Source organism: Desmodus rotundus, chromosome 1 (assembly GCF_022682495.2).
Source record: "Desmodus rotundus isolate HL8 chromosome 1, HLdesRot8A.1, whole genome shotgun sequence".
In the NCBI taxonomy this organism is placed as follows: Eukaryota; Metazoa; Chordata; class Mammalia; order Chiroptera; family Phyllostomidae; genus Desmodus; species Desmodus rotundus.
Window position 1 is genome coordinate 173,599,533 of NC_071387.1, and position 14,821 is coordinate 173,614,353.

Genomic DNA, 14,821 nt, shown 5'->3' on the forward strand with positions numbered 1-14,821 from the left:
GAGAAACCCTCTAAAAATATTAGCAGAGAGCATTCAGCAATATATAGAAAGAAAAATACAACATAGTAAAGTGTATTTACTGTGGGAATGAAGGAATGACTCCATATTTAATAAACAATAAATATTAAAATTGAGTATACATGATCATATCAATTAATGCAGAAAAAGCATGTGACAATATCAATATCCACGCATGATAAAACTTCCAGCAAGGTAGGACCAGAAGGAAACTTCTTTAACCTGATAAAGGGCATCTACAAAAAACTTGCAACTAACGAACTTAATGGTGAGAGACGGAATGCTTCTTCCTAACATCAGGAAAAAGACACAGATGTCTGCTCTCCCCACTTCTACTCAAGCACAGGATGTTCTAGCTAATTCACTAGCAACAAAAAGAAAGAAAAATTGATATTGGAAAGAAATGAGTAAGGCTATCTTCATTTGCAGACAACATGATTGTCAAAGTAGAAAATTCAAAGGAATCTACTAAAAAACTAGTATTCCTAATAGTTGAGATTAGAAAGATTGTAGGATATAGGGTCAACAATAAACAATCCATTGTATTTCTACATATTATCAATGAAAAATTGGAAATTACAATTCAATAAAACAACACCACTTAACAACATTATTAAAGTACAAATACTCAGGGATAAATCTGATGAACCATGCTTGGTTTCACAATGCTGAAAACTACAAAATACTGATAAAAGAAATAAAAGAAGACCTACATAAAAAGTAAGACATGGATTGTAAAAATCAACATAGTAAAGCTTTCATTTCTCTCCAAGTTGATCTATATAGATTTACCATAATTCAATCCAAATCTCAACAGAGGTTTTTATAAATATAAACAGATTCCACATTTTACATGGAAATGCAAAGGAACTAGAATAACTCAAACAATTTTGAAAAAGAACAATAAAGTTGGAGGAATCATAGTACCCTATTTTATGACTTACTCCAAAGCTACAATCAAGAAAAAGGGCTACTGGCAAAGGGAGAGATGATACAAAAATGAACTGAATAGAATAGAGAGTCCAGAAATAGACCCACACATATACAGTCAATTGATTTTTGACAAAGCTGCAAAAGCATTTCAGTGGAGAAAGAACTGTGATTTCAACAAATAGTGCTGGAACAATCAAGCATCTCAATGCAAAACAATGGACTAACCTTGCTCTAAACCTCCCATCTTACTTTTCAAAAATTAACTCAATGTGAGCCACAATTCTCAATATAAAACTATAAAACTTTCAGAAGAAAACATAGGAGAAAATCTTCATAATCTGGGGTTAGACAGAGTTCTTAAATATGACACCAAAAGTATGATCCATTAAAAAAATGAGAAATTGGACTTCATCACATTAAACCTGTTTGATTTACAGGAAAAGAAAATTGGTAAGAGAATATGACGACAAGCTACACACTGGGAGGAAAAACATTACAAATCACATATCAAATACAGGACTTATATCCAAATTATATAAAGAACTTTTACAAGTCAACATGAAGAACACAACCCAATTAAAAAATGACCAGCAGGCTGACAGCTCTGGGGTGGCGGGGGTGGGTGGCAGTTTGGGGAATGGAGGGATTGACCGCAAAAGAAAAAGGACTCATTGACACAGACAACAGTGTGGTGATTGCAGGGAGAAGGGGGTGCGTGGAGGTGGAAGAGGGTATAAGGGGGATAAATGTTAATGGAAAAAATATAATAAAAAATAAACTTAAAAATAAATAAAAAAGAAAAATGACCAAAAGATTTGAAGGTACTTCACTATAGAATATATACAAATGAAAAAGAAGCACATAAAAAATGTTCAACATCAATAGGGAAATGCAAATTAAAATCATAATGTGATATCACTATAGTATCTACTGATTGACAAAGTATAAAATATTGAGACCACCAGCTGTTTACAAGATCGCACAGCTGAAGGAACTCTCACACTGCTGCTCTGAATGTGAAAACAATTTGAGCCGTATCAGAAAACAATTTGACAGTTTCTTATAAAGTTAAATATACACTTACCATATGATTCAGCAATCCCGCTCCTGAGTATTTACCCTAGAGAAATGAAAACAGGTTTACACAAAAACCTATACATGGATGTTTATAACAGCTGTTTTCATAATTCCCCAAACCTGGAACAACCCACCTGTCCTTCAACAGCTGAACGAGTAAACTGTGGTTCATTCATCCAATGGAAAACCATGGAGCAATAAAAAAGAACTATAGATATATTCAACAACGTGGATGAACCTCATGGCAATTGTGCTGAGTAAAAGAAGCCAGTCTCAAAATGTTATATACGATATGATTCCAAATTTATAACATTATATTATTATTTTATAACATTATCAAAAAGGCAAAACTAAAGTAATGGAGAACAGAACAGTGGTTTTCGGGGATGGGACAAGGGTGTGATTATAAAGATACAATCAAGGTACAATTATAAAGACACAAGGGAGATTTTGGGGGTGATGGAACTGTATCCCCACCATGGTACATGAATCTATACATGGGTTTAAATCATAGAGCTGCATGCCAAGAATAAATCAATTTCATTGCACAATACTTGAAAAAAAACTCAAGCGACAAGACTATGCTAAATTTTAAAAAGGCTTGTTGGCTGAATGTAGCTCAGCACTATCTTTCCCCAAAGTAGATGCTTAATTAACATTGGCTGAACAAAAGCACTAAAACTGGCTGTATTTTCTGCTTCAATATCAAACTCATTTCTATTCCTAAACTTCAAAAATTTCAGTAACTTTCTGTAATGTCATTAACATTTTCTATCATGGTCTCTCCCATGGTAACATGTCTAGTCTGCACAAAACTAAATCATTAAAAATGTCAGATGAAAGCCAGAAATCTAGATTTCCCGAGCAATTATTTTAAACTTAAAAAAACATTATATCTTTTTATATCTTATAAATATGCTTTATTACATTTTATATAATAAAGTATATGCTTATATCTTATATCTTAGATGCTTATTTTTATATCTTATATGCTTATTTTCCATATTAAAATAAGGACAGGATCTGCACTGAAATCACACAAAGATATGGTATACCAAACAGACATTTAAAAAACGTGTACAGAATTAACTAATCTTTATTAAACATGAGCTGAATAGCTAAGCCATTGATTTATCTCAAATATTAACTCTTTCTAGGATTTATCTGTTTGTGTGAATTAGCAAACTGACTATTAAAGTTTATTTTTATTCTTTCCGGCTCAAACCATGACGTGCACTCAAAACCAATGTCATTTCTATTTTAAATTTTCTTTGCTGAGAGACATTGGGCATTTATCTCTCCTGTAGCTCCTGTGCAACCAACCAAACCTGTCAGTGTCCCACCATATCACTCCATGCATTGACTTGTCACAGATCCAAGACTCACTTACTGTGATCAATTAGCTAAGCACATTGGTTAAACTGCATACATGCAAGGGAATAAAAATAACCACTGAGGAAAAAAAAACATTAACTTTGGTCTTGCTTTGCTCTAAACTGTGTAAAACTGTTCCTATGCCGGAAAATGATTAATAATATAGGTAGGGTTTTCAGAAGTACACAATCCAAGGATTAAATACATTTTAAAAACTGCAAATATGTCACTGGTGTATACTAACAGTACCAAGTATAATTTTAATACTTCTATTAAATTTCTACTTGTTACAGAATTATTTTAGTGCCCTCCCTATTGTTTTTATGGTATTCTTTCTGAATGTTCACTTAACATATTATTTTCAATTTATGTAAGTTTAGGTCAAATTTTTGAAAATTACCATTTCAATCAAGTAAACTATAAAGTATTTTATAATGGTGCTAAAATATATTCATTTATACATTCTACAATACATGCTTTGATGCCACATTACACCGTCACTTGCAAATAAACAAACCTAGAATGCTCTTTTTAGTTAATAATTAAAAATACAATAAACAATTTCCTACTGCTATAATTATACCATTGAACTAAAAGATGAAAAATACCTAACCTTATTGAAGCACTCAATGTAGTAACCTTATTTTGTTCAGTCTATAACTAGAAGCATAAACAATAATGGGTTTAATTGTTTTTAAAAGAATGAAATTATATATATATAAAGTTGCAACTTTCCACATTTTGGCTCTGAGGACATTGTTAATATTCAGCATACTGATTAATTAGGACTGCTGTCTACTATGGACAAGAACATAATAATGGCAACTTGTAAAAATAATGTCTATATAGAAATACACTAGTCCTCAAACTTCCAGTTTTCATGAGCATCTCGTCCTCTGGCTTTAAAGGCTTTCCTCAGCACATCACATTTATTGCTCAGACCCTTCACCAGCCCACCCTTGAACGTATCATCACGGGTGTAGGAGTCTAAACCAACGAGAGGCATTCCCTCTTATCAAACTACAGGAAGGGTCAATTATCCTCTAGATTATTTTCACAGTTTAACACAGTTATACACACTTATGCGGGTAAATAACTAAGTAAGGCTCCAGGAAAATATGCATTTAAGTTAAATGTGATAGAAGTGAATGAGCATCACTAAGATTACATTTACTTAGAGAAACTTGTTTGCGTTAACCTAAAATAAAATCCTAACTCAAGTAAATTTAAAATGCTTATGACAATCTAGTCTTAATATCATGGAGATTACTGTTCCTTTAAAATATTAACAGTATTGGGAAAGACTTTACAAAAGGGTATTTCCTAAACACGTGTGAGCACAGAGACAGACAGCAATTACAATAAAGCTGCATGATAAAGCTGCATGATTATTAAGTTCTCCTAGAGGGAAATATCATTTCAAATATTACTAAAACCAACTTTTTATATAGTGTAGGTATTCAAAGTTAGCTCCTTTCCCCAAGCCTCAACATTTATCAGGTAGAACTTTTAGCAAATTTTCAAAAAAAATTACCTGCTTCTGCAGCCATCTTTCATGCCTTCGTTGTTTCCTTCTCAGATTCTTCAACTTGCTCCTTTCTCTCTTACTGAGCCTCTGGTTGATGGCACCCAAGGAAAAACTGCCCGAGCGCAGGAAGTCCAGCGGAGAGCGGTGCTCTTCCTGGTCCGAGGCCTCCAGTGTGCTCCTGCCTGCCGAGGGCAGGTCCATCAGGAGAGTCAGGCTGTCAGACCTGGCATGGTCAGAGTACACTGCAGAAGCTTCTAGACCACACTGAAATTCTCTTTGTGTCTGGGTCTCATGGGGAACCACCGAAATTCTTTGCAGCAGCCTATTAGGATCAAAACTTGATGAAATCTGAAAGGAATAGCTATTTTTAGCAGATTCTAAAGGCAAGTCTGAAAGGTCAACAGGCTGTGTTTCATGTAGCCTGGAATGGGCAGTAGTCTTACTATGTATTTCATACAAAGTGGGTAATACAGTCAGTTTCTCACTGATGTTCAGATCCAAGCTATGCGATTTTCTATGAAAAGCTCTTCTGGTGCATTTGCCAGGCACAAGCTGGGGAACAAAAAGCTGGTATTTGGGATTGGAGGCTTTGAAGAGCAGTTTTTCCTTCTTCATCTGAAAATATGTAGACCGTACCTCCAGGCAGAGTGCTTCTGTTAATCTTCCAGAGCCATTATTATTTTGAGCCATATTTAAAAGCCTGTGATTTCTGTTTTTGAAGGCGCCACCTGTCAGCTGAGTTTCCGAGTCACAACCTGGCTGAACTCTAGGATGTGACAAGTATTTCAGCGATGGTCTCATTAATCGGCCTGCCTGTGTTGGCTGATAATCGGTCCGGCTCTTGGAGAGATGTACAGCTGTACGCAGGCCACAGGAACATTTTGGAGTGCTGACAAAATTAAAGCCCCCTAAACGGGCCCCACAAAAAGGGCAATTCAGTTTTCCAACTGTCCACTGGGCCTACAGGTAATAAAGAAAAATAAAGACAATGCATTCATTGTTAATCAAAAAGAATGTGAGCTGTTTTTTTTTTAAGCCAACGACATGAAAGTTTTTATGCCACAGAAAAAGCTAGCTTTCTGTTTTCTGATTAGTAGACAGAACAGTAAATGGAAACAAGCCAATAGAGATAAGCAGCTCCAAAGTTCTAGAATGATAGCATGTTGCTCATCATGAGCATCTAAACAATACTCCTAAGAATTCTAAAAAAGTCTCCTAAACAATAGGTTGAATATGGATACAGTCTGAACTAATGAGAAGAGAAATACACTACAGAACCAGGAAGCACATCAGTCTACAGAGCTTAATTTGCAAGTAAAATCTCACAGAAAAGTGTCTGTTTTGATACACTACTTGCATACCAAGCACTGTGGGAGGGAACTTGACCAAGTCATTAGAATAAAGCTCTTCCTGCCTTTCTACATACAACCAAAACACACTGGTTCATATATCAGACAGTGAATTTTCTATATGCAGGTTGGAAATTAATAATGAGTTGGCATAACAGAATCTTTTCAACAGAGACAGCGGAACATCTGTAGTGTTCCAGTACGTTCTGTAAAGTTCAGGACACTAAAAGTACCACACTGGCATTTTCCCAGGAAATCATTATGATGTGAGAAGGGATGCAAGGAATACCTATAAATGTTATTGTTTAATAACAAAAAAGGTTAAGCTAGTCAGTGAAGAAAGACTTTATTTTTCTAAAAATCATATTACTTACAGTTTTCTAAGACTTAGTGTTTTTAATTATGAGAAATAATGGTACCATACTGTTAACAAGGTGAGTTCTTGCTCTTATAATATTTCATTAAGAATCCTTGAAAGTGTTGTATTTGATTTTTACTGTGCCAGTAAGAGTCCTCAGTTATCCAGTTTAGTTGATGTGTGTGTGCGTGCATTAACAATATACACAGGATATTTCACTCACTCAGCAGATACTGTTCTAGGTGCTAGGGATACAGTAATAAACAAAAGATAAGAACTGCTGACTTCATAGACTTTATAGTCTAGCAGGGGAGCCAGGCGATTAACAAGATCAGTAAGCCATAAGTGTGTGGGGGTGAGTATATGTATACATGTATATGTGTGTGTATAATAATTCATATATTTATATGTGTAATATGTACTTATGCATTTGAAAGTACTATATGTTACTTACAATTTGTGTGTGTGTGTATGTATAAACTCTAGGTGTGAATATAAAGCAGAGAAGGAAGAGAGAAGTGTGAAGAGGGGTAACAGTGGGAGGGCAGTTGCTAGGTAGGTCAGGCAGTGCCTCGTAGAGAGTAAAGATCTATGGAAACGTGGGAATAGGTGGCTATCTGTGGGAAGAGCTTTCAATGGAGGGCAAATACCAAGTGCAAAGTTTGAGGTAGGAAAGTGAAGCATGGATGGATGTGGAGAAAATTATGCTCCGTGAATTTAGCCAGTCAGTGAAAGAAAAATACTACATGATCTCACTTTTATATGGAAATTAATGAACACAATAAACCAACAAACTAAACAGTAACAGAAGCTTACATACATAAAGCAGACTGACAGCTGCCAGAAAGGGCGAGGGTGGCGGCCAGGATGAAAGGTGGTGCAGGGCTTAACCGAAGAGCAGTTACAAACAACCATGGGCCTGGGCGACAACGTGGGGATGGGCTTGGGGTGGAGAGAGGGTGGGGCTGGGTGGAGGCAGGGCCAGGGAGAAAAAGCAGGAACAACTGAAACAGCATACACAATAAAAATAAAACTAAAAAATAAATAAAAAGAAAAATGTAAAAAAGAAAAAAAAAGAATAAAAAGTATCTGAATCACTCCAGTTAACAATGAAGAAGCCAGAAAGTGTAATTAAGAATTTCACAGCCTTTCATGTCTGTTGAAACAATGCATCCAAGAAAAATAACTCTAAAATAAGGACAAAAATATTCTGAAGGCAGTGCCTTCCTAATGTCACTGACTCGAGGAACTTACTTTTTGTATTAGGCAGCTTATCCATTCTGGGAGGGCTTCTATGTTCATGTGCCACACCTGACAAGTATTTTGATCACAGGCTGAGTCATGTCCATCCTGTTATATTGAAATGCATGATATTAGTTTTTACCAGCTCAGAATTTATTTCACAAGTTTCATATTTGAATAAAACACAAAAATGTAAATTCAATTTTAGCTAGGAAGGAAATATACACTGCCCTCCTCTCCTCACTTTAATCTCCAAAAACAAACCCAAAAAGACACAAAGAAAATTATTTTCACAGAATAATACCTGTGAACTTTTAAAAAGCCCTCCATTTCACTGAGTTGGTCAATTAAATTTAAAGCTTAGCAGTGTGTTACTTAAGGAACGAATCCAGCACCCTATTCTTTTACCCTGCGTGTGAGAGAAAAATAGTGCCATTCGTGACAACTTTTCCTGCCTTCAAGCTCTGATTCTATCTGGAGTCTATTAACGGATAAATAAAGGAGTTTCTACATTCTCTAGCAAGATGCTCAAGAAAAATGTAAGAGGATGAGGAACAGGGACAATCAAGGAGGCAGCTAGAAAAGCCTCGACTAAACAACAACAATTTCAAGACGATGCTTATGACTTTCCGAGGCAGCTTTGTAGAAATAAATGTGATTACAGCTGAGACAGTACAGCTTTCCTACGTGTCAGAATGATGTGGGGCGGGCCAGCGTAGAGAAATGTGCCCTTTACTACCTGTGTGACCTTAGGCCAATTGCTTCACCTTTCTGGGTCTCAGCTTCTTCACCTGTCGATCACTGGTAAGTAATTGCTAAGGACCCTTGTAAGCCTACAAAAGCTCATTTTATGAAATGACAGAAAAGTGTCGATTGAGAAGAACAAGGAAAGGGCTCTTCTTTCTCCAGGATCAGGTTTTGTAAGAAGCTTCACGCGTTGCCAAAGCGCAATTCTTTGTTCTGTTTTCCAAGCAGCTGCACTACTGCTAGTTACTATAATCAGGTTAACAAAATAACAAGCAATATGGAAATTCCTAAACATGGCTTCTACTCGCAGTGATATGAGTGAAAGAGGACTGAATCTCTTTCAGAACCTTTCACTGAATAACCTCCGTTAGATTGTGACTTGGAGCCAGGATCTCCAAGTTATCTGGTGATTTCTATCACCAGAATTCCTAGGTTTAATTTTTCAAGTTGGTCCCTCTGGACCTTATGTCATTTTTCTCTCCCATTAATAGATCTTAAAATACTTAATGGTGGCCCAGGGTAGACAAATATGTTCAGTATGATTTATTTACATATTGGAAAGATCTGCAAGGGGAAAGGGATTGAAGTATTGACATAATGTGAAGTTACGTTTCATCACTTTATATCCTGCGCACGAGTGTATCTCAGACATTATAAACAATAATTGGTGCTAAAGCAAACTCAAGATCACAACGGTGAAAGAAAACTTGTTAAAAGGTTTAGAATTCTTCCAATTCTAATGTTTTTAAAATCTACAAAATAGGTTGAACATATTTCAATGGCAAATAGAAAATCTGTGGGGAAGGGTTTATAGTTGGCCAAAAAAAAAGATGTTACAGTTTCATTCACGATGCCTCAACTCCAATTCTGGTTAACAAAATGCAACTTCTCATGTCAACAGTGAGAGAAAGCCACGCAATAATGAAGAGTGTGTTACTGAATGGAAGCAAGGTTAGGAAGAGGAGAAAAAATGCTAGGAATAACTTCTAGTTCAATCATCCTACTTCTCTCTAATACATGTCTCCTCACCACAGTGTTGGGCAAACATACAAAAGTTTATTTATTATAGATTCTCTTAAAATGATACAGGGAAAATTCAGGCACAGAGGGATTTAATTGTTGGTTTCAAAATGGCCAAGTAAGTATATATCCCAGTCTATTCTCCTTATTAAACCACACACCCTATAAAAGATACTAAAAAAAAAGAACCAATAGTTACATTAGAAAATATAAATGGGGAGACTCCAATGAACCAGAAATTGAGGTGAACATCTGAAAGATCAATGAGGGAAACAATGGCACACTGTACTGAAGTACATCCTAGATGAGAACCACACAAAGACATGGACAATGGTCCATTCCAAAGTGGTGGAAACTAGGAGCAAGAAGTGCTCTGGAAACTACTAGAAGTGGAGTTGAAGTCTGTGTGTCTCTAGCCAAGAGTGGTATTTGGGGCAGAGAAACAGGGCAACAGCCCAGGGTGGCTAGGAAGGCATGGAAAAAATGAAAAGCATTTGCAGCAAGTACAGAAGATGAACTAGTGAGGACCAACCTCTATTCTCACTGAAAATAGTACCACAATATATAAGGAGTGTGGTATAGATGTGTAACTGTAATGGGGTCCAGAACTTGGGGTGTCCAGGAATATAGGATATCCCCCATAGACCTGACTAGGGGACTGCAGACACAGAGCAGGGCTATTGAGAGTTATTTTGCATATCAATGACATCAGGCTAGGTTCATACCCATATGAAAAAATGGTTATTTTGCATATCAATAAAAGCACACTAGGCTTCCAGCCTGAGAGGAGCCAGAAAGGTATACATGACTTTAACTCCTGAGGTAACTGGGAGGCCACTCCCCTTACCACTCCTTCGCTAGAGCTTGGAGATGGTCTCCATGCCACAGGGCTAGCCTACCTGGACTAACAATGGCAGCCAAGAAAGGCAGAGAACATGGGAGTGCTGGCAGGTGCAGCTGATTGTGGGAAGAGTTGGAAATGGGGAATGGGGAGGAGGTTCCAGGCTGGGATTTAAACTAACGGTGGGCTGCCACGTGGGGTGAGAGACAATGGGGGACAATGCAGGGACAATGCAAGACCTGTCTACTGAAAACTAAAAAACACTATGCACAGAAATGAAAAAACAGCTAATTAAACCAAGAAACATAACATACTCATGGATTGGAAGGTTTGATGTTGTAACAATGTTAATTCTTCCCATATTAACATATAGATTCAATACAATCCCACTCAAAATCCCAGCAAGCTTATACAGATCTCAAATTTTATGTAAAAATGTAAGATGACCTAATGCACCCTGAAATGTTTTGCAAGAGAAGAAAGGTGGAGGGTGCACACTACATGATTTCAACACTGGAACAGAGTCCAAAAATAGACTTGTATACATGGACAATCAATTTTTGGTAAATATGCCAAGGTAATAAGAAAAGATAAACTTTTCAATAATTGGTGCTGGAACAACTGCATCTATCTGTATGAGGTAAAAGCAAAACAAAATAAAGCAAACAAACCAACAAAGAAGACCTTGATGCTTACCATACACCATGCACAAAATTGACTCAAAATGAGTCAGAATCCTAGAAGTAAAAGCTATAACTACAAAATGTGGAGAAAGCTCTTGAAACTTGTGGATGGACAAAGTATTCTCAGGACCCAAAAACACTAACTACAAAGAAAAAAATTATAAACTAGGTTTCATCAAAATTAAAACCATCTGCTCTTTGAAAGGCATCACTAAGAAAAAGAAATGCAAGCCAGAGACCAAAAAACTATTTTTGCAAAGCCTATATCTGACAAGAACTTTTTAGCCAGAATATAAATAATTCTTACAACAAAAAAGAAAACAGAATTGTAAAAATAAGTACAAGATTTTAACAGACACAAAAGACAATATATTAATGTCCAATAACCACATGAAAGGAGGCATACCGTCATTAATCATTAGCGAAATACAAATTCAAACTGCAGTGGGATGCCTCTGTACAGTTATTACAATAGCAGGAGGGGGAGGACAAGGATAGGGAGGGGGAGGAGAAGAAGAAGAAGGGAGGGAGGGAAGAGAGAGAGGGAAGGAAGGAAGGAAGCAAGGAAGGAACTAGCAATATCAGTACTTACAAAAATAAAGAACTGAAATTCTTGTACATTGATGATAGGAATAAAAAATGGTATAATCATTTTAGAAAATAATTTGTCAGTTTCTTAAAAACCTATGCCTACGCTTACTATAAAACCTAGTAGTTCTTAGTAAGAACCAAGAGAAATGAAAATATATGTCTACATAGAGATTTGTAAACAAACGTTCATAGCAACTTCATTATAGCTTAAAACTGCAACACCCTAATGTCCATCACCAACTGTGGCAGCCATGCAATGGAAAAACTATGGGATGGATCCATACAATAATACTCAGAGTAAATACTCAGCACTAAAAAGGAATAAACAACAACATGAATCATCTCAAAATGTTATGCTAAACATAAAAAGCCAGACATAAAAAAATAAACACTACATGCTTATGTTTATCAGAAACTCTAGAAAAGACTAGATGTTGCGCATTTGAAATAGTGGCGGGTACATGTGTATGTATACATACGTCAAAACTCACTGAAATGTGCATTTTATTACGTGTAAAATATATCATCATAAGATAGATTTTAAGAAAGAATAAAAATATCCTTAAAGAAACGTGATCAAAAAACACTTGCAAATGATAAAATTTTTAGTTGAGAAGCCCCATGGGACATGCTCTGCCTTAGTTCTCTGCACCCTCAGACCACAGGACAGTGCCGAAATATAACAGGTGCTTAATAAATGCCTGGTGAATAAAAATGACTCTTTGCTATCAAACTTTATAGACTTTTCACTGAAATCATTACCCTTTACCTTCCCTAAGCTCTGTAGTTTTTATTTTGTTCAAACTACTGAAGACTGCCAAAAATGTGCACGTTTTTACTTTCCATATTCTTAGAAAAAATTCATTTAAAAATATGAATTGTCAACAATTTGGTCATATACGAGCCAAGGTCCTTTATGAATTTAAATGGACGATATAGATCTATTTTTAAAAAGCCTTGGGAAGAAGCTGATTAGCAGTGACTCAATAAAAATAAGCTGTGTAGTTTTACCTAAATACTTTGCCTCAGAAACAAAATGAAGTATGTATCAAATTTTTGAAAATGAGAATAGAATGTAATACTCAACACAGTCGTTAACACATTAGCCCTTTCCATTAGGAGCTGACAGTTGTGCAGATTAATATAACTCTATAATTAAATTGTAAAAAGGTTCTCGTAGAGAATATTATGTGAAATTGACAGATACAATCACCTCTACTTTCCTATTAAATTCAACATTTTTCTGACTTCTCAGGATTCTGACTATATACAAGATAAATAAATAAGTAAATATTTCCACATTGGTAAAAAGAATAATAGAATATTAATGGCCATCTACCTATCAATTTTGAGTGATTACTAGATATAGTGTTGTCCATATAAAGAGATTTATTTATATGCCAGGGATTCTGACAGGTACCTCACACTTATTGTGTCTCATTTTATTACTTTATGGTACACATTTCATCATCTAATCTAATCATGTAAAGTGATTATGGTATTTCATCACAAAAGATTGGCCATAATACTAAGAACCCACTGTCTACTAGAAATTCGAGAGATGCGGTATTAACACTGCAGTGAGAATAACCACAGAAGCCATAGCTCCAGGTAAATGAAAGCAGTTGCACAATGTAACTCTTATTTCGTAGGTAACAGACACTTGTACTGTACCATTACTACCATGACCCGGCACTGTTCAAGGGTTTTGCTATTTTACATGTGAGAAGAAACAAGAAAAATTAAGTAACTTTTATTAACTTGTCCAAGGTCACATAGTAAGCAGCAAAACAAGGATTTCTACCCAGGTAGTCTGGCTTCAGAGCTTATGTCCTCAGTCACTAAGCTTCCTATTCCAAATAAATCATAAAATTTATCATGTTTAGGGCAATCAACTTTCTTACATCGTTAGTCCAAGTAGGTTCTAAGACATAATGTTACTATTCTTCCCTAAGCTTACAAAACAAAACAAACAAAAACCTGGGGCATAATTTATACTTAAATTAACCACGGACAATATACAAGGTCTGTCTGGAAAAAGTCCAGCCATTGTTAATATAACAAGAACAGTTTGTGCGACATCGATATAATGTGGTTGCCAAGGACAGTGGTCTGGAATGTGTATGTGTGAACAATGATGACTTCACTGTGTTAGTCAGTGGGGGCAGCAGACACCACTGAGTGAGCATATGTATTGTGAGACCAGGGCATTCAAAATGAGCAAGTAGAGCAACAAATCTGTATCGAATTTTACATTAAGCTTGAACATTCCTCTGCAGAAACTATTTGAAAGATTCAGAAGGCCGCAGCTATGGGCAACTGGTGGTTGGCAGCTTTATCACAACACCACACCCGCTCATGCATCACATCTCATGCAGAGTTTTTTGGTGAAGCATCAAATCACCCAGGTGACTCAGCTCCCCTACAGCCTAGATTTGGTGCCCTGTGACTTCTGGCTTTTCCCAAAACTAATAATCACCTTTGAAAGGGAAGAGATTTCAGGCTGCCGATGAGATTCAGGAAAATATGACAGGGCAGCTGATGGCAATTGACAGAACTGTGTGAGGTCTCAATTTGCCTACTTTGAAGGGGACTGAGGCATCATTGTCCTATGTACAATGTTTCTTTGCCTTGTATCTTCTTCAATAAATGTTTTTATTTTTCATATTACATGGCTGGATACTTTCTGGACAGACCTCATACTAACTTATACAGAAGAAATGTTGGTTTAAAAAAACATCTCACAGTTGATTCTAATATGTGACTCCCAACCTGATCTCCTTCATTTGAGAACTATTAATATAAAGCAAGCATACATTTTTCTCTAAAGAGTTAAAAGTTAAAGCATACTTACATGCCAACAAAAAAAAATCAAATTACAGCAATTAATACAGGTGAGAGCAGCATAAAAGGCGGGGTAAAGAGTGTATAGCACTTTGTTCCGTTTTCTGAAAACAGACACGGCAAGCAAAGGCACCCAGGGTAAACACAGAAGCCTCCATTATATGATAAATGAGACTCCAGCTGCTTCACCTGTATTTACCAGCACAAAGCCCTACA

The 14,821-nt window shown here is 36.2% G+C and overlaps 1 protein-coding gene across 5 annotated transcripts in view; it reads right to left on the minus strand.

Moving 5' to 3' along the window:
* The window catches only part of RNF180 (ring finger protein 180), a 154,578-nt gene that overhangs the window by 102,575 nt on the left and 37,182 nt on the right, over positions 1-14,821 (minus strand). For 4 of the 5 annotated variants that reach the window (XM_045186417.2, XM_053913307.2, XM_053913305.1 and 1 more), the window contains exons 3-5: positions 7,892-7,987; positions 4,937-5,890; positions 2,036-2,071 (exon numbers count right to left, since the gene is read on the minus strand). In XM_045186417.2, the coding sequence (XP_045042352.1) occupies positions 2,036-2,071; positions 4,937-5,890; positions 7,892-7,987 (1,086 nt within the window). The remainder of the gene's footprint in view (positions 1-2,035; positions 2,072-4,936; positions 5,891-7,891; positions 7,988-14,821) is intronic. The other variant, XM_053913303.1, reaches the window with a different exon arrangement.